Source organism: Odocoileus virginianus, chromosome 11 (genome assembly GCF_023699985.2).
Source record: "Odocoileus virginianus isolate 20LAN1187 ecotype Illinois chromosome 11, Ovbor_1.2, whole genome shotgun sequence".
Classification (NCBI taxonomy): domain Eukaryota; kingdom Metazoa; phylum Chordata; class Mammalia; order Artiodactyla; family Cervidae; genus Odocoileus; species Odocoileus virginianus.
Window position 1 is genome coordinate 45,257,975 of NC_069684.1, and position 18,459 is coordinate 45,276,433.

Sequence of the window (18,459 nt, forward strand, 5' to 3'; positions counted from 1 at the left end):
CAAGACTTGTCAGTAACAATGATCACCACCTAGTGACACATCTTGGATTCTCCACTAAAAGGCACAAGAGCTCCTTAGCGAATGCTGATTCCAAGACTGGTGAAGGACAGTACAAGATGGACCCGGAACATCTTATGGAATGGAAAGCCAACAAGTGCACAAGAATAAGATAATATCGTATCATTAAAATAGGCCCCGGTAGAAGTATTTACACTGAAAATTGGTAAGCGCCGCAAACGAGGGATGTCCCCACCCCGAATCAATTATTAAACATTTTCCAGGACACCAATAACATCAACCAAGTGATCAAAGATATCACCATTATTGGAACAAAAGGACATCATATATCTTAGCTCCCTGCTACGTCTCTCTATAAGTCCATCAAGAATGGCTCTCATCTACTAAGCATGTTGTAAATGGTCTCATACATTTTATTATACCAATATGCTACTGTTACGAAGCTTTCTATATTTTACTTTAAAAGGGAAAAACACCTTTTAACCAAAAAGGGTTATATGTCTGATACTAGAATTTCAGTCACTCGTAAAAACATGGCGGACAGGATTGGTGCCTCAGATCACCGCCACCACCACGTCCTTGTCCTCAGGTTATACTTAAGGCTTTCATGATTTCTGACCCACACTCACCGGTGAACTTTAGGATCATCAGAAACTTTTAGTCCTTTAATATAAGTAGTGAAATTTTTAAAAATCTATTTAATAAATCATCTTTGTTCTATAACATGCATTTTTTTAAATAGCAAGATTTAAAATAAACAAGATGGAAAAGCTGTGGATTAGAAACATAAAGTTAATTCTTCAATTCCATTTTATTCAATCCATTTTTTTAAAATGGGATAGCAAATGACATTTTGAGAAAATATAATCAACCAGAATTATAATTGTAAAAAAGGAGTGCCTAAACCTCTGTGTATACTTAGTCATATTTGAGACTCCAGAGTACTGCTCCCTCCTTTTATTAATAACTCTCAGTTGTTATCAAGTAAGCATGGACATGACCCACACATGCATGTGCTGCCACAGGTTATGTAGATAACTTGGAGAAAAATGTGGATGTTCCAATTCTAGTACATTTGCTCCTTTTTAAAGTCAGCTCTATTGAGGTAAATGTAAATATAATAAGAATCACCAATTTTAAGTTTGCAATTAAATGTGTTTTGACAAATGTGCACAGTTACAGAACCATCATAACCATGATAGAGAACATTTCTATCAACCCCTAAAATTCCCTTATGCCCGTCCCCTACCTCCAGGTCCTCGAAACACTGATCAGTCACACTATAGTCTAATTTGCTAGAATTTCATGTAAGTGAAATCATAAAATATACCTTTTGTTCCAGGCTTCTTTAAGCATACTGTCTTTGAGATTCACCTGGGTGTTATATGTAACAGTTCCCTTTTATCACTATTTTATTACTATCACTCCTGGTAGTCCATTGTAAGGCTGTATCACAGTTTATCTATTAAGCAGTTCATGGACATTCAGGTTATTTCTAGGTTTTAGTTATTATGAATAAATCTTTCAGCATTATTTTAATGACAACCAAGAAATTCTTCTCTACTCCCATTGCTTTTATTCCAGTTTGTAAAGTATGTCTAACTATAAGTTTGGTTACATGAGATTATCAGTATTTTGAGTGAGGACTGAATGAAAACCAGCAGGGGAAGACTGGCCTAGCTATCTTTCATGAGGCTCTCACACCCAGCTGGCATTGACTTCTTTCTATTCTTTGAAAGTTTTATTCCCTAGTACCTTTTTTATGGTGTATTTCACCTTTTATTTTGGCCATTTTGAATTTGCTATCTTCATTTGACCTGTGCCTAGCAGAATGTCTTTCACATAATAGAGTTACGTTAAATGAATTGTTTTAGATTCTTCTCTGATCACATCCTTGAATACCCAGATAACTTTTAATAATTTTCTCAACCCACTATTGCATTACCTAAATCAAAATATATCAAATCCCACCTCTGCCTTTATAGCATTTACAGTAACCTTTGAGAGGATTTCTAATGCTTTATGGCCCTCTTCTTTTCCCCAACTATGTGAAAGGGTTTGATTAAACAAGTTTGAGATTCCTTCTCATTTCTCATTTTAAAGTTGTATTAAAAAAAAGAAAGAAAGAAACTGTGGGGGAAAAGGGGCAACATAGAAGGAAAGGAGCATATAAATAAGGTAAGAAAGCAAGAATATGCCATTTTTTATGTAATTGAAAGTAAAATGTGTAGTTTCTTAAAAAGAGTAAAAGTTGGAGAAGAAGTCAAGAAACAAAAGTTGATGTGTAACAACATTGTTGGTAGAGCATCCTTTTAAATTGCTTTATGAGGAGAACTACAATAAAACAATGATTCTTTTCTCTAGGAGATTAATAATCAGGTAACTCCTCATTCTGAAAATTACTGGTGAGATTGACAACTCCTTTGTGTAAGTGAACCATAAGCCCCAGTCTACAAATGGTAGTCCCAGTTATGACTGCCTTAGTATAATTTATTATTAATTACTAATTAATAATAATAATTTTCTTTCTTTCTTTTTTTTTTTTAATCCCTGTTTTACTCTCCAGTGGGTATTGGTTTTGAACACTGCATTTTCTGGTCACCCAACATTGGGAGTCTCAGAATCCTAAGTCTCTGTCTTGGAGATGGTTGCTCAATGAAAGAATCCAAGGTGCCCTTCTTAAGTTGACTCCTTAGCTGGCAACACCATTAGAACCATCCTCTTCTGTACTCTTCTCTCTCTCTCTCTTAACATGTTTGGAAAGTTTTTGCCTCCTCATGTAAGACCTGAGCAGATTCTGCAGCTTCACTTAAAGATTGCAGCCTTCTTTTCCCTATGGCAAGTATGTAACAAGTAAGAACATCCATTCATTAATTGTTCACTGCCCACTTCCTATGTGCCACATACTGAACTGGGCTCAGAGTATGTATAGACAAGTAGGACAAAAAGATTCAGCCAAGTAAACCAACAACCGAACTGTGACAAATGTTATCTTAGTAGGATGCATATGTACACAGGGCTTCCCAGGTGGCTCAATAGTCAAGAATTCACCTGCCAAGGCAGGAGACATGGGTTCTGTCCCTGGGTCAGGAAGCTCCCCTAGAGGAGGAAATGCCTGGGAAATCCCAGGGACAGAGGAGCCTGGCAGGCTACAGTCCATGGGGTCGCAGAGAGTTGGATGTGACACTGAATGACTAACACTTTCACTTTCTTTCATACTGATGTCACCTTGGGGAAAGAATAACTAATTTAGGAGAAGGGGGAGAAGAGGAGGGGAATATTGAGCAGGTCCTAAAGGAAAAGCATACATTAGGCAAGGATGACAGGAGTTGGTGGAGGGCAGAGAGGGGGTGAGGACCCCCCTCACCCAGCAAAACATAGAGACATGCAGTTTTCCATGGCCAAAAAGTATGTGGTATGACTGGAGAGGCAAAAAGTGGCCTAGCCCGACTCCATTTGCTGCAATATGCCAGTTTGGAACTGAGTATGAGGCAAGACCTTGGAGCCAATCCAAGGGGTGTTGTTATTAAAAGTACCAGAAGGGACCTTATTTCACATTTAGCGTGGCCCCCTGATGATCCATTTGAGTGAGGTGTGGGTGTATTTTCATTCTGGAATTTTTTACTACAACATTACCACATGCATTGACCGATTTCAATAAAGACTTTCCTTATGTTGCTTTATAATTAGAAGCCAGTGATCTGAAGTTCCACAGCGGTACATAGACTAGTAGTGATAGGTTTATGGGATTGTTTATTTTTAGTTTGGCAAAGACAAGACAGTAAATCTCTCAATTAGTAAACTAAAGCAGCATGGATGAGAAATGCCCACAAGGAGATCAGGAGTTAGAAATAACTCAGCCAGTTAATGGAAGGAAACTTTCATAGCACCTACCCATATTTAGAGTATAAAGAACCCACCTAATGTGTGTGTTTGCACGAGCATGTGTGTGTGTGTGTGTGTGCTTGCACATAGTATCAGTATCCACAGTGGTGTCAGAGATGAGGTCCTTGCATTCTTCAGGTTCTAACTGTTTAGGAAGTTTAGCTCTGTAGGAGTCACTGTGATTGGATATAGACCTATCCACTGGTCAATATCCAATCACAGTGGGATGAGCTCTCGTCTTTGACTTCAGAAGCTTCTCATCTGCAGTTCCTTCAGTGTGACCCCAAAGGGATTTTATTATGAAGTTCTGGGAGACATTTTTTCATTTTCATATTTATATTCATATTACATGGCCTAATGTGTGAAAATATTTAATGAAAGCATACATTTCTGCCTCTAGATAGAATCTCCTGCATTATATTTGCGATTCCATATTAAGTTTGGGAAGAAAAGCAGAGGCGATCCCCAAAGCTTAGTTTCAAGAATTTAAGTTTTGGGGTGTATTGGGTTACACTGTATTGATCGTATAACTTCAGGATCTTTAGGAAATATTGACCATTCAGGAGAAAAAAGATTAATTGGCGGCTAGCAACAATGAGAATGTTATAGAAAATGATGTTTGTGTTTTAAAGTTACAAAACACCATTAATTCAGTTGTCATGATATTTTGATTTTTAAAGTTGATTACCTTAGTCCATTTGGATTTATGGAAGGTGTTAAACATTGCTCGAAAGGTCTTTTGAATTTTCCCCTGAAAATTGGGAGTGTGTGGAAAGATTGTCTGCTTATGCTCAACAGTTTACTCCATATATGCTCTCTGAGGTCTGTAGGCGAAATGATGGGGGTTAGTGCATCTGTAGATTAAATTTCTGTCTGTCTCCTCTCTGCCTTGTAGACTGGAAAAAGATAGCATTCAGCAGAGCTTTAGCAATGAAGCAAAGGCCCAAGCCCTTCAGGCCCAGCAAAGAGAGCAGGAGCTGACACAGAAGATACAGCAAATGGAAGCCCAGCATGACAAAACTGGTAGGTGGTAGAGAAAGATTAGAGCCTGGGCACTTGCTCACAAGCCAGGCCCACGCCTTACTGTGAAATGACATCAGGAACACCTGTAACCTTTGGCTGGCCGAAGGGAGCAGATGCTAACTACACCGGAGATTCCGAATTACATATTAGTTAGCGTTTAAAAGAGAAAATGGAAAGTATTGCCCACTGTCTGTTGATTTCAGAGTGCTGCTCTCACATCTGTTGCACCATCTGGATTATGAGTTTATTTACCTGTGTTCAAGAAACGTAAAGCTGAGAGAGACCACAACAAAGTAGAAAAACAAAGGGCTTGTTTTTGGCTGGGTTTTCAGGCACACATGTTATATAAAGAAAATAGCATCAGAAGCTCTGCGGGAAATGCTCTGAGCTTACAGTTAGAGTCTCCTGAATAGCACTGAACAGTTCCCACAGTACACACATTATAGCTACTCTAAAAGCCTAATGAGTTTGCTTCAGCATCCAAACTGGAGAAAAGCTTTAGCCATTAATCGGTTCTTAATTCACTGTCGCAGCTGGATGTAATTCAGTGGCTCCAAATTGATATGTTCCTTTATTTAATCTTTGCAGCTTCGAACATTTTTAGCATTTGTATGATTATCCCACCTCCCCCAACCCAGTCTAAAGTGATGTTTAATCCTTTGCATTCTTCAAGTTCTCACAACTGCTGTTAAAATTCACTAATACAAGGCATTGACCACAGCTGGCAGCTTGGCTAAAAATTGCCATCTTTCATCACATTGGCGCTATTCTGCAGGCTGAGTTGGCCAGTAACTCTTTACCTTTAATTTGAAAGTAAAATGCACTTTGAAAATAGGCAGTTTGATTTGTTCAGTCGGAGCATTCTGTAGTTCCTTTCACTTTTGAGTTGTGTGTTCACAGAAAGTGTTAGTCAAAACAAGACAGTGTCAGTCATTATAATTCCACACCACATACTCCAAGCTGATTGTACTATTAAAAGGAAAGTTTAATTGATCCTGTCTCTTCCAGAGAAATGTTGCTTAATTTTTAGTGTCTTGATTTATTTTGTTTTGTATGCTATATGCTTTTTTGCCAGTCACTATCGAAAACTGAAGAGAAAGAAAGGGCCTGTTAAACCTTTCACCTAATTTTCATGTGATTTAATGTATACTATATTTGATAACATGGTTTAAAAAAAAGTGCTGCTTATAAGTGAAAAATTGCTAGCATAAAATTCATTAAATTATGTATTTGCTAATAAAGAGGCAAATGTCATATTGATCTGCATAATTCACCCATCAATTTCAGTAGAGATTTTCTTCTCACAGCGTTTGGCCAGAAGAAATGAAAATTTACCAGGCTACTAGTTGTTTTTCCACTAGAAACAAAAGGAGGAAGTTATAGGATAAATTATTGTTTGCCCCCACTACTAGGAGGATCCTGGTGGTCAAGGAGTCTTCGGCAGTATCTCTGAATACTAGATAAGAGTATTAACTGAGCCACCATAAGAATACCTCCTTGTATTTTGCACAAAAATATATACTCTCTTCAGTTTCTTTGGTCAGATCTGCACTGAAGCTCATACCATTGATGGAAATATAAGGAAAATTATGTGTTTTTCTTTTATAAATGGAGAAGTATATGCAAGGTTGGGGTAGTGAAATATATGAGAAAATATGAAACATAAAGCATGAATTACAGTATAGAAAGAGTTCCTCAATTATTTTAGTTTTGAATTACCTGATTGTGATAAATTTGGCATTCTGTTTAGAGTAAAATTTTCAAAAGAAGAGTAAATTGAAAATTACAAAGATCAAAAAATCTATGACCCCACTTGAGGTATTTGACAGTTATTAGCATGTTAAAATTTACACAAAACTGGTATGATCAGAAATGTTTCTGGTGTGTAATTATTAGGAAAATAAATGTCTCACAGGATTCAGTGTCTTGCCAGATGAGCATTCCTTTGACCTAGGACCCTAAAAGTGATCTAGTGTCTTACAGGAAACATGTGGTAGTCAGTCTTATTGCTTTTACCACTATGCATTACACTGAAGAGCTACAACCATAAACATCTGATGTTTACAGGAGGGTTTCTTGTTATTTCTAGAAAATGAACAGTATTCATTGCTGACCTCCCAGAATTCATTTTTGACAAAGTTGAAGGAAGAGTGCTGCATGTTAGCCAAGAAACTGGAACAAATCTCTCAGAAAAGCAGGTGGGTAATATTATTTATGCAGTACTTTCAGAGCCCTGTTTATGTGAATGCTGTAATTTTTTCCCTAAAAGACAGCATTTCCACTATTTTATAGTCTAATGTCAAAATTAGATAGGTATTGACATAGTCCCTGTAAAAAACATTTTCTCTCTATGAAAAATTTTCTTAATTGTCCATATAGACACCTCAGTGTTTTTTCATAATTAGGTATACATACTATTATTTGGCCTTTTTAATGTTCAGAATTGAAAACTACAAAGTGTTAGAACACAAGGGTCAAAATGGCAATTATTCTAATAAAACATACAGGTGAGTCAAGCAGTTCTAAAATTTTATCTTAATTCAGCCAACATGTTTTAGTGTGTTATAGTTCTCCATGAACACATAACAGCTATCTTTAAGTCAAATGATAATAAATAAAATGCATATGTATAAAAATTAACATAGATGACACTTTGAAATAAACCAAAACCATCTTTTCTCCTAAAATTGTTTTATTTTAATAGAATAGCCATTGTTCATTTTATAAGTATATGCTCTTTTATAAATCCATTGACTGAGATCTTAGTTAATTTTTTCTGTACATTTTTCAATCATATTATCACAATAAATGAATTATTTCTATTCTAAATTCTAAGAAGCCTGAGTTCTCATCTTAACTCTGACAATAACTGTGTATTCTTGGACAAATTTATTTGGCTTGTTCAAACTGTGGTTTCCTCTTGCAAATGAATGATGTTGAACAGAATTGCTTTGACTTGAACTCAAAAGAAATCATTCACTTAAATAGCTAAAGTATCAGTTACAATATAACCTAATGGGAAAATAGTATATCTTCTCTTTTATTTTGTTTTGAAACTTGCTTATATTATCAAAGAGCAAGCAGTAGGGCTCAGCAAACCAACTACTGGCTTAGGTATGTCACTCAGAATGAATTTCTAGGAGGATCAGAGTGTATCTGATCACTCTGAGCCCCAGCTTGGGTTCCTGCATCAATAATCTGGCCTAGCTTGTGGTATCCCCATCCCTGAATCTTTTGGAAAATCAGAGCACTTATGAATCCAATTCATTCTGTTCACAGGAAGGCAGAAACTCCTATAACCACCCAGAATGTGCTCTGAGCATGCACCTTCTTAGTGAAGACTAATTAGATATCTTATTTGGGAAAGGAAAAGGCTCAGAGTGCCAAAATACCCAGTATTTCCAGGAAATTTGACAAGGAAACCCAAATAATTTTGCCCTGGAGGAGACCCTCATATCAACAGGAAGTATTCTAACTAGAAATATTTGATTTACTTCACATAGATACAAACACGTTATTAATAATTTAAGAAAAAATTGGGCCTTAAAAGATTGTGTTATCTTAAGATTGCTTTGGGATTGGTTACTAATTAATTATCTTGCTGTCTAATTCAGATATAATATATAAAAGACAAAGAGAAGCTATATGCTTGCTTTATATTATTTAATTCTCACAACAGCTTGAGACATGAGTTAGCTTCTTTCATGGATAAGGAAACCAATACTCAGAGCATTTAAATAGCTAATAAGTAGGTACCCTAGAATTCTAACTTAGACATTTCTGGTTCCAAAGGCTATGTATGACCTGTCATAAGAATAATATCTTACATCCACCACAAAAGAAAATCCAGACCAAAGTAATTATGATGGGAAAGTTTAGGAGGGAAAAATTAATCTTTAAATTTCCATGGAGCATGCTTGCATATGTGAGGGTTAACTGTGAGCTGGGGTTAACCTGTGCCGTGTGCTCTAAGGCCTCCTTCTCCCTGTTCTAGGTCCATCAGTTTACCCGGCTCTAGTGAACTTGAACCTCAGCCTCTCTTCACTTCATCTCCTCTCACTCTGATTCTAGCTCCTGACCACTACTTTGTAAACTGAATGTATTCCTTTATGTCTGATGCAGAGCTGGTGCTGTGCTTGCTTAGTCGCTCAGTCGTGTCTGACTCTTTGCAACTCCATGGACTGTAGCCCGCCAGGCTCCTCAGTCCGTGGGGATTCTCCAGGCAGGAGTACTGGGTTGAGTTGCCATGTCCTCCTCCAGGGGATCTTCCCAGCCCAGAGATCAAACCCAGGTCTCCTGCATTGCAGGTGGATTCTTTACCATCTGACCTGGTAGCCAATACATACTGAATGAATGAATGAAACAAACAAGCATGGTGCTACCCTCTGTATCGTGATCTGACTCTGGTTCCACACTCTTTCTTTGTTGAAGACAGGCAGTGTGTAGTGAAAAAACACTTCGGAATTCATAAAGAATAAGGTTTGAATCTTGCTTTGCCACTTAGCTTCATAACCTTGGGTTCCTAGGTTAATTTCTCCAAACCTCAGCTTCTCCATTTGTAAAAACCTTTTAAAAACTGATTCTGAATTTTGGTGGAAATTAGAAATTTAGAGAGGGAGACATAAGTATACACAGAGCACCTAACACCATGCTTGACACATAAAAGTTACAGTAGGTGTGATTGCTGTCACTGATGGCATCATTTTAAGGCTCTTGACTGGCAGTGAAGATATCCCTTCACCTAGCAATCATTGTCTCTGCCAGGGTCTGAGTGCCATAATTTGCTGACAGACATTAAGTCTGTACCACAATGGAAAACCTTTTTGAAGGCAATGTAGATTTTGTTGTGTTTCAGGTCCTGCTCTGGACTTTGTCTTGTAAGTCTGAAGAGTTAAAATACACATCTACTGTAACTTTATAAGTTGATTCCAAACTAAAACCTAGCAAATAATAAAAACTAAATAAGTTGTAACTTATTATTGTTACAGTGTTTTAGGGCCCCTAAATTTGACAAAATATATGTTTTGTGTGTCTCACAAGAAATTAGTAGATAGGATCAGTTGTGTTTGGGTGTTTGTTATTTGTTTACTCTTAATTTCTCATCTCACTCTGGCTTCCTACATGAAAGACACTCCATTTTTAGATACTATCTTTGTTTTGAAAACATCTATAAAACTTGTAGGGCTCTAAGTATTTCTTTTAAAATTAAACTATGAATTTATGAAGCCCTGTAGAAGCTCTCCAGGAGTGAGCCTCTATTTACCTTCTACTAAACTTTTGGGGTAAACAGCCCCTGCCCTGTGCTTTGAGATGAGGAAATCTTGAAGTCTTTTGACTTTTCTAAGCTGTTGTCATTTTGAAAGTGCCATCTCCAAAATCATTATTTAAACCATAGGGTAATTTTAATCCAGGTTTTCTTCAGAGTACCACAGTAAAATTTTTTCCTGAAAGTAAGTGTATTTATTTCATGTTGATGAACAATTTAAACATTTTTTTTTTGGTCTGAGAATTTTATGTTATTCAAAATCCCATACTAAATATATGGATTCATGCCATTTATTTAAGCTTTTTTTTTTTTTTAATCATAGATCTAGTCCGTTGACTAGAGCTCCTGAAGAATCACTGGGTTAGCTGACAATGCAGGGAAACCACTCCCAGACACTCTTACTCTTTACCCCGTCCACATGCTAAGCTGCTTTGTGAAAGTGTTTAGAAATGGTTCCTCCGCCTGTGTGTATGTTATATGTGTTTTTCCCAAGTATACGTAAGTGCATTATGGCTGTGCTTATTGCTTCTGCTGTCTGCAAGCCCTCCACAGTGACGAGCCAGTACTTCCTACACAGTATGCTTTCCACACTGCTCGAGTGGTGTCTGTAACCCCAGGTTTTGTGAATGGCACATCTCATTTTAAAGCTAAAAGTGAACTGCCAATTTCATGCATTTTGTGTAGCTTGTTTTTGACCATCAGACAAGAGCAGTAATTCCTTTTTGCTTTTAATTGGCACCAGGCAGACATTCTGGCTGATTTTATATGAAACTCACATAAACTTTAGCTCCCTTTGTCTTTATTCCCCAGGACTCTGAGAGCTTATTACAGTGATAGATAGGCTTGTTTTCGAAGTTGGTACATGGAGATATTTAAATATCTTTGGTGCAACTGTGATTTTTTTTTTTCTATTAAAGTAAAGGAAGTGTTCCCTCTCCCAAAGCGCTTAGATGAATCAGCACTAAAATGTTTGCAGCGCAGTTTGCAGTGAAATCTAAAACATGCCTTGGGAAGAGCTCAGAAAGGTTGGGCACCGGCTAGAAGCGACTCTCTGCCAGCTGCAGACTGGGGATCGGGCATGTGCTAGGTTTTCACCTCTCAACACTTTTGCCCCATTGAAAAGAATAGGACATAGAGCATAGAACTGGGGTCTATGTGGTTTTGCTTCTCTTTCTTTTCTATCACTGTCACTTTCTGGGTTGCTAGGCTTGTGGATTGATGTCTAACAGTACCCATTGTGTATTTGTGATTTGCGTTTTGTAATTAAGAGGAACAATGGGAGTCCATTGGGTCTCGTTATATATAATGGTTGGTTTAATTTGTTTCACTTCTATCTTGTTAATTGTAAATTGATCATTAAGATTTGAATTCTAATCTGTCACCAGGGTTGTGGGTTTTGAGGCTAGAGCAATGATCCTGGTTTTAATCACTGATGATGAGAAACAAATTTTACAATTTTGGTACATATTGCAGTTCATATATTTTAACACTGTATTTTATGGTGTTATAAATATTGTTAAATGACTTTTAGTGTAGTTTTACTGTGTGGACTATAATGTATAAATTATATTACTGTTTTGGCAACAGTAGGTATCCAACTGTGTGAGTTTAATTGAAGTAAAGAACACACACCCGGTTGAACTATTTTTTTTTTTTTTCATATTTAGATGATGTTAGTTTGGGATGCTCCAAAAATTATATTATACAGGAAGAAACTGATATTGGCCTCTGTTAATTACTACCAAAAGTTGAATGAATCTCTAAAAGAATAAAAAATTAAGGGGTCATGTTTTTCCTTAAAAAGCAATCACTGTAATACTAATTATAGTAGTAAAATATTATACTTCATGCAAATGTAATTACACAATATAACTGCTATATAAAAATGCAGAGAGAAGTTCATGCTTCCGTAAAGCCAGAAATTACCTAAATTTTCTATAAAAATGGATTAGAGTCAATTTTCTTTTTATATGATGCTAGGAGAGTCATGCCACAAATGTAATCTCAAGCTAACATAGAAGCTCATAAGTTTACTCTTTAAACTTTGCAAATGGCTAGTTCTTTCAATATATCATGGACTAAAGACAAATAAAAGATAATGAACATATACATGTACCAAATTTTTATTGAACTTTGGAAGTTGGTAGGCAAATTACTACTATAAACAAACAAAAAAACATACACATAAAATATGCAAAGCAGAAAAATACTGTAGAAATAAAATACCTGATAGTAATATGTACTTTACAATTAGCATCTATATTTTTGAAATTATATACATAAGATAAATTCAATATCAGGCATTTATTTTTCTGTGACTTTACCATCCAGCTAACCATTGTTAACTTTGGATGTATTTCTTTTCTGTCCTTTTCTATGTGTAGGTATATTTGTAAGTTACCATATATTTATACTGTGACATATTAGTGTGTGTATGTGTGTGTATAGCTGCATCTTGCTTTTTATTTAATATTATCTAATGTACACTTTTCTACATCAGTAAATACTGTAGAAACATAATTTTAACCGAATCATTTGTGTGCATAGTAATTCATCAGAATTTTAAACTATTTTTACATGTAATGAATAATCTAATAATAATTTTATACCTAAATCTGAATTTTTTCATGATCTTTTTAGTTGAGATGTCTGAAAGGAGGATTGCTGGTCCAAAGACTATGCACCCTTTTAAGACTGTTAACGTGTATGACTTTGCTTAAGTACTGCACTAAATTCTGCTCAGTATATCTCTGTGCATACCAGTATGTGACAAAAAGAAGTGAGAAATTTTTATAAAAAGAAGTGAGAGGCAGTGTGGTACAGTGGGTGGGGCAACCCCTTTAGAGTTGGCCAGAACAGTGTTTGTGTCTGGGCTTGGCTAATAACCATTTGCGTGACCTTAGGCAAATCATTAAATCTCATATTTACGCCACAGAGAAAAGGGAATAAACAGTTACCTTGTAGGATTAATTGAGATCATAATGTGAAGGATGAATTCCACAACCTGGTATAGTATAGGCATACAATAAATGTTTGACTTTTATTAAAGACAAATTTATTTGCTTTTATTAGGCATTTCTTTGAATAATAGGGAGATTGAATATTTTCTAAATGTTTATAGATCATTTATGTTTATTCTTCTGTGAATATTTTTCATATCCCTTGTACTTTTTAAATTGGAATTTTGATGAAGAGTGGGAAATTGTGATTTATTATTTAATGCTTCTAATATTCATTCATCTCATTTTTTACATCCCCCCTTTTTTTAACTTTGAAAAACTTGTCCCCAGTTCTTTTTGTTTCTTATGAATGTTTTCAGAATCAAAGTGACTTTATTTTTTGTCTTAAATACATGTTCATTGTAAAAATTCAGAAAATAAAGTAAAGGAAAAAAAGAAATTTCTAATCTGGACACCAAGAGATGATATTTTTTATTTTATTAGAGAATTACTTTATGCTGGTTTTTAATATTTTCCTTTTTTACCAATATGTCATGTTTTAGGTCAATATTTAATACCAGTAGATAGCCATATTATCAGAATAGCATCTTGATAGTTCTTTTTTCATGTGATGTAACTAATCATCTGTTGATGCATTTCTGGGTTAAGTTTTATTAGATTAGGTTGCAGAACAAGGTTGCTTCTAGAAACAGTGTTACAAGGAACATTCTCATGAAAACATGTTATTTTGTTGTGAATAAAACCTTTTACATTTTTATACTGTAAAATCTATGCTTCCTCCCTGATTTACCTTTTAGTGACTGTTTCTTTTTTTTCTGGGAGAGTACCTGAGAATAGATAACATTCTTCTGCATTTTCTTCTAATCTGGTTTAAGGGTATTTTTGGTCCTTTAGGAATTTTAGTGCATAGTGCATATTGTGATAGAAAATGCTAACCTTGGAAGAATACTAAATTAACAGCTTTATATAACTGCTTCTAAATTCTTTTATATTGTATGTGATTTTGAAAGGAGAGAGAGGTGATTATTTACTTATTTAGATGTTTCAAATATAAGTAAATTCTTATTAGAAAAAGTAAATGTAGATTGAGTTCCTCATTTGAGCTTGAAAATAAGATAATCCTTGCCCTCATGCGTAATCTAGCAAGAAGGATGAGGCCCAGAGCACAGTTCATGGGAATAAATTATAAGCTAATGTATGCATAAAAGCTAGAGGTTTCAAAAAATATGCTGACATGTTAAGAACTGCACGTATTAATCAGAACAAGCTTCCTTTGCGATGAAACTTGAACCAAAGTAAAAACAAAATGAGGAATGAGTTGAACTAAAGTGAGAAATTGCTTTTTGCCATGTGAAGCAGTTTGGTCCTTGAGGGAAACTCCATTAGCAAATCCCAGTCTTTTCCAGGAAAAAAAAAATTGAAAAGGCTATTGCTCCTAATGGAGGAATTCTTTCTTTGGAGGGAAGTAATTTTACATCAAGTGTCTTATGGGTTGGCCAAAAAGTTTATTTGGGTTTTTCCAAACGAGCCTTTTGGCCAACTCAATATTTAAACTTCAAGAAACAAACCAGTTGTTAGCTACTCGTATTTTAGTATTCATGAGTTTTAAGCTTTCACTTCTAATCTATGAGGCAGTGTAGTATGAGGAAATGGTGGAGCGAGAAGTAATGTTTAATTAAAGCAAGGACAAGGATATAATTTTTCTTGGATAGATATCTTTCTTATCTTCAAATTTTGAGACTTGAAATAGCCATCCAAGACACAGAAGAGGTAGCATATTTCCTGACAGACATCAAACATCATCAAAATAGATATCTGTAATCCCAAATGAAATTAGTGAAGACGGAAAGAAAATTGTGGGAATGGTACCTGACTTAGCAAATGGGGGAAGAGGAATCTTAAATGTCTGCAGACAAGGTTACTTGTATGTGAGGCAAGCTGATCTGCTCTCAGGATCCCAGAAAAACTTAGAAGGCAGGAGTGGAACATAGGACTGAAACCAAAGTTAAGAGTTCTACCCCCGACCCCATGCAGCCGGGGGACCATCATTCCTCCACCCGGAAAACTATGGGCTTCCTCTCTGAAGAGATAAGCCAGCCAGCACTGGTTTAAATAGCTGTACTGAAGTTAGAATAGAGGAATTAATAGAAAGTCTACATTCTGAAGGGGACTTGGGTTTGAGATCTGAGTGGGGACAACCCCTTGGAGTAGGAAATAGCAACCCACTCCGGCATTCTTACCTGGAGAATCCCATGGACAGAGGAGCCTGGGGGCCCACAGCCCATGGGGTCTCAAAGCATCTACAGGAGTGAGTGACTGAGCGCATGCAAGCATGCGTGCACTACATTCTGAAAGGCGAGAACACCACCCCTCTATTTCCAGTCAGCTCCGAGGCCACTGGTGGTTACTGCTGTACACAACAAGCAGAAAACTGGAGAATCCTTCCTTCGAGAAACAGAATGGCCACAGGGGAAAGAATTACAGATACTGATACTATTGGGAATCTCCCATCAGAAAAGATGGCTCACCACTCAGTCACTCCACACTAAAGCCCACCCATTTAGGGAAAATATGTATGTATATACATGTATGCTCAATCATATTCAACTCTTTGCGACCCCATAGACTGTAGCCCATTGGGCACCTTTGTCCATGGAATTTTCCAGGGAAGAATACTGGAGTGGGTTGCCATTTCCTTCTCCAGGAGGTCTTCCCAACCCAGAGGTTGAACTCATGTCTTTCGTGTCTCCTGCATTGGCAGGCAGATTCTTTACCACTCATGCCACTTGGGAAGCCCCATATAAATGTACACGTGTATAATCATAGTATACCCTTAGATAACAAAGACCAATATGTATGTAGTTGTTATAACATAAAACTGATACTGATTTAACTACAACTGAAATAGTAATTATATTGACAATCTAGACGTAGGGTCAGGGAGCAGAGAACCACCATTTTTAAAAACTATATTATTTTAATCTTGTGCCATTAAATTAGTTATGTCAATTAAAAGAAACAACTCTTTTTCATAGAAATTAGGCCTGGGGTTGTTCCTGTAACAGCGTAATAGCTTGCCTGTGATAGATACTCAGTAAATATTTGGTAACTTAATAATAGTCTATTTAAAAATGGGATTTGATTATCATTTTTGCCTCGTTTCTCGAAAAATCTATTAGAGCAAGTTGTTATTCCTTTATGTGCTACCACTTGAGTTCCTGCAATGCGTATATCCTTCTACTAGACATTTTGTAATTTCTGCAATATTTTATTTTACATAAAATAATTTTATTGACACATGTTTAAGTGTAGAGTTCAAGGAAATGATGAGGTTATACAATAAAAACATGCTCTGGTAATGAAAACCTTTAACATCTGTTATTTCTGTTTACATCTCTTTAGATCTGAAATAGCTCAGCTCAGTCAAGAAAAAATGTATACATATGACAAACTGGAAAAGTTACAGAGAAGAAATAATGAATTAGAGGAACAGTGTGTCCAGCATGGGAGACTACATGAGATAATGAAGCAAAGGTAATACTTTATCATCAACTGATATGCCACATAGTGAATGTGTTTGGTTTAAAACAGAATGGGAATTGCTCTGGAATAAATAGAATTCATGGTTACTGTGGTACTCAAGGAGCATGCTCAAAATCTAATACTTCTATTTATTTATGCTTTCTCAATTTAGGTTATTCTTATAACACACAGGAGAGCACATTCCCTCTTTACTATTTTCTAAAGACACAGAAGTAGATTTAATACAGAACACTGTAGGAAAATTATCTACCTTTAAGGTGGAATCTGGTAAAGTAATATGCAGAAATTTCAAAACTTCTCTTCTAGAAATTAGGTTTTGTGTATTTTTTATAAGATAAAACATGTAATAGCCTAAGAAAATTAGATGTCTTAATCAGAGGTGGTTGTTATTGTTGTTTAGTCACTAAGTTGTATCCAACTCTTTTGCGACCCCATGGACTTAGCTCACCAACCTCCTCAGTACATGGGATTTCCCAGGTAAGAACACTGGAGCAGATTGCCTTTTACTTCTCCAGGGGATATTCCTGACCTCAGGATCAAACTCACATCTTCTGCATTGGCAGGCGGATTCCTTACTACTGAGCTACCAGGAAAGCAAACATATATTTATTTCAAATAAAATGTTTTTACTTAAAATTCCCCTCTTAATTGTATTATGTAAAACAATGAAATAATTTAAAATTTTCTAAGGGATTTCATAAAATTATATACTTCTGTGAAGGGGGTTTTTAGAATCAAAATAAATGGAGATACTGACGCAGAGACAGAGGCAATGCAGGTGTCCTGAGTATAGAGGAAGGTTGGGATGTCGAGCATTGATCAGGAATTAAATTTGGACAGGAGAGTTAATTCCCACACTGCTGTAGGTGTGGTTGAAAAGAGCATAGGAGCTGTTGAGTGCAGGTTTATGGATATAGTGCTGGTAAAGTAAGCTGAGGCCAGAATTTGTTTGTTGTGTATTTATTAGGCAACTATTTTGTACCAAGTCACTGTACTTGGCCAGGGGATAGAAAAATAAAAAGGGTCTTCAGCTCTTGCCCTTTCCCGCAGTTGCAAGCTCCCCCCCTCTCTGAGCTGGTCAAGGCTGTATGAGCCCAGGGCCCAGGGCAGCTGTGACACCCCTGCATCTGGGGGAGGTGACTTGTGGCTGCCCTGTGCCTCCTGGAACCCCAGAAGCAAAAAGGAGGGGTCTCCTGGGGGACAGCCACCCTTGGCAGCCTGGGCAGGAGTTGGTTGCCTGGAGGGTTTTCATTTGTTTGTTTTGCTCTCCTGTTTTCTTGGTTTTGCATAAACCAAAAGTTTGTTGATATTAAATCTGGGGTGTATAGTGATCAAACTTTCCCCATTCCCGAGGTAATTTCTTAACTTGATCTTTCCTCATTAAGAAGAGTAATCAAAATATAGACCAGTGTTCCCTGGGTAGTGATGGTCAGAAAAACTGACCGAAAATTATAGGCCATTTCTGCAGCTCTTATGGAGAGTGTCAAAATTTATTAAATGAATGTTTTAGAGGTACTGCAGGGTGGGTTTTAGAGGTCAAAACAGCTTACTGAGAATGCCAATGCGTATTTCACGGGCCTCCATGCCTCGCAGAGCTTCTGTGGTGCCACACAAGCACCAGTCGCTTGACTTCCCGTGATCTGGGGGAAGGACATTTAGTCCATATTGCATTACCGGTGTTGCACTGATGTCATCTTGCTCTTTCAATGCTGATCTTCTTAATTTTAGCTATGAAATAATCTCATTTTAGTTTCACAATAATTG

General features: G+C 36.5%; 1 protein-coding gene across 10 annotated transcripts in view; it reads left to right on the forward strand.

The window, feature by feature from the left end:
- Nucleotides 1-18,459, forward strand: part of SDCCAG8 (SHH signaling and ciliogenesis regulator SDCCAG8) — a 250,106-nt gene that overhangs the window by 166,116 nt on the left and 65,531 nt on the right. For 9 of the 10 annotated variants that reach the window (XM_070474379.1, XM_020905022.2, XM_070474375.1 and 6 more), the window contains 3 exons: nt 4,799-4,926; nt 7,016-7,124; nt 16,555-16,686. In XM_070474379.1, the coding sequence (XP_070330480.1) occupies nt 4,799-4,926; nt 7,016-7,124; nt 16,555-16,686 (369 nt within the window). The remainder of the gene's footprint in view (nt 1-4,798; nt 4,927-7,015; nt 7,125-16,554; nt 16,687-18,459) is intronic. The other variant, XM_070474381.1, reaches the window with a different exon arrangement.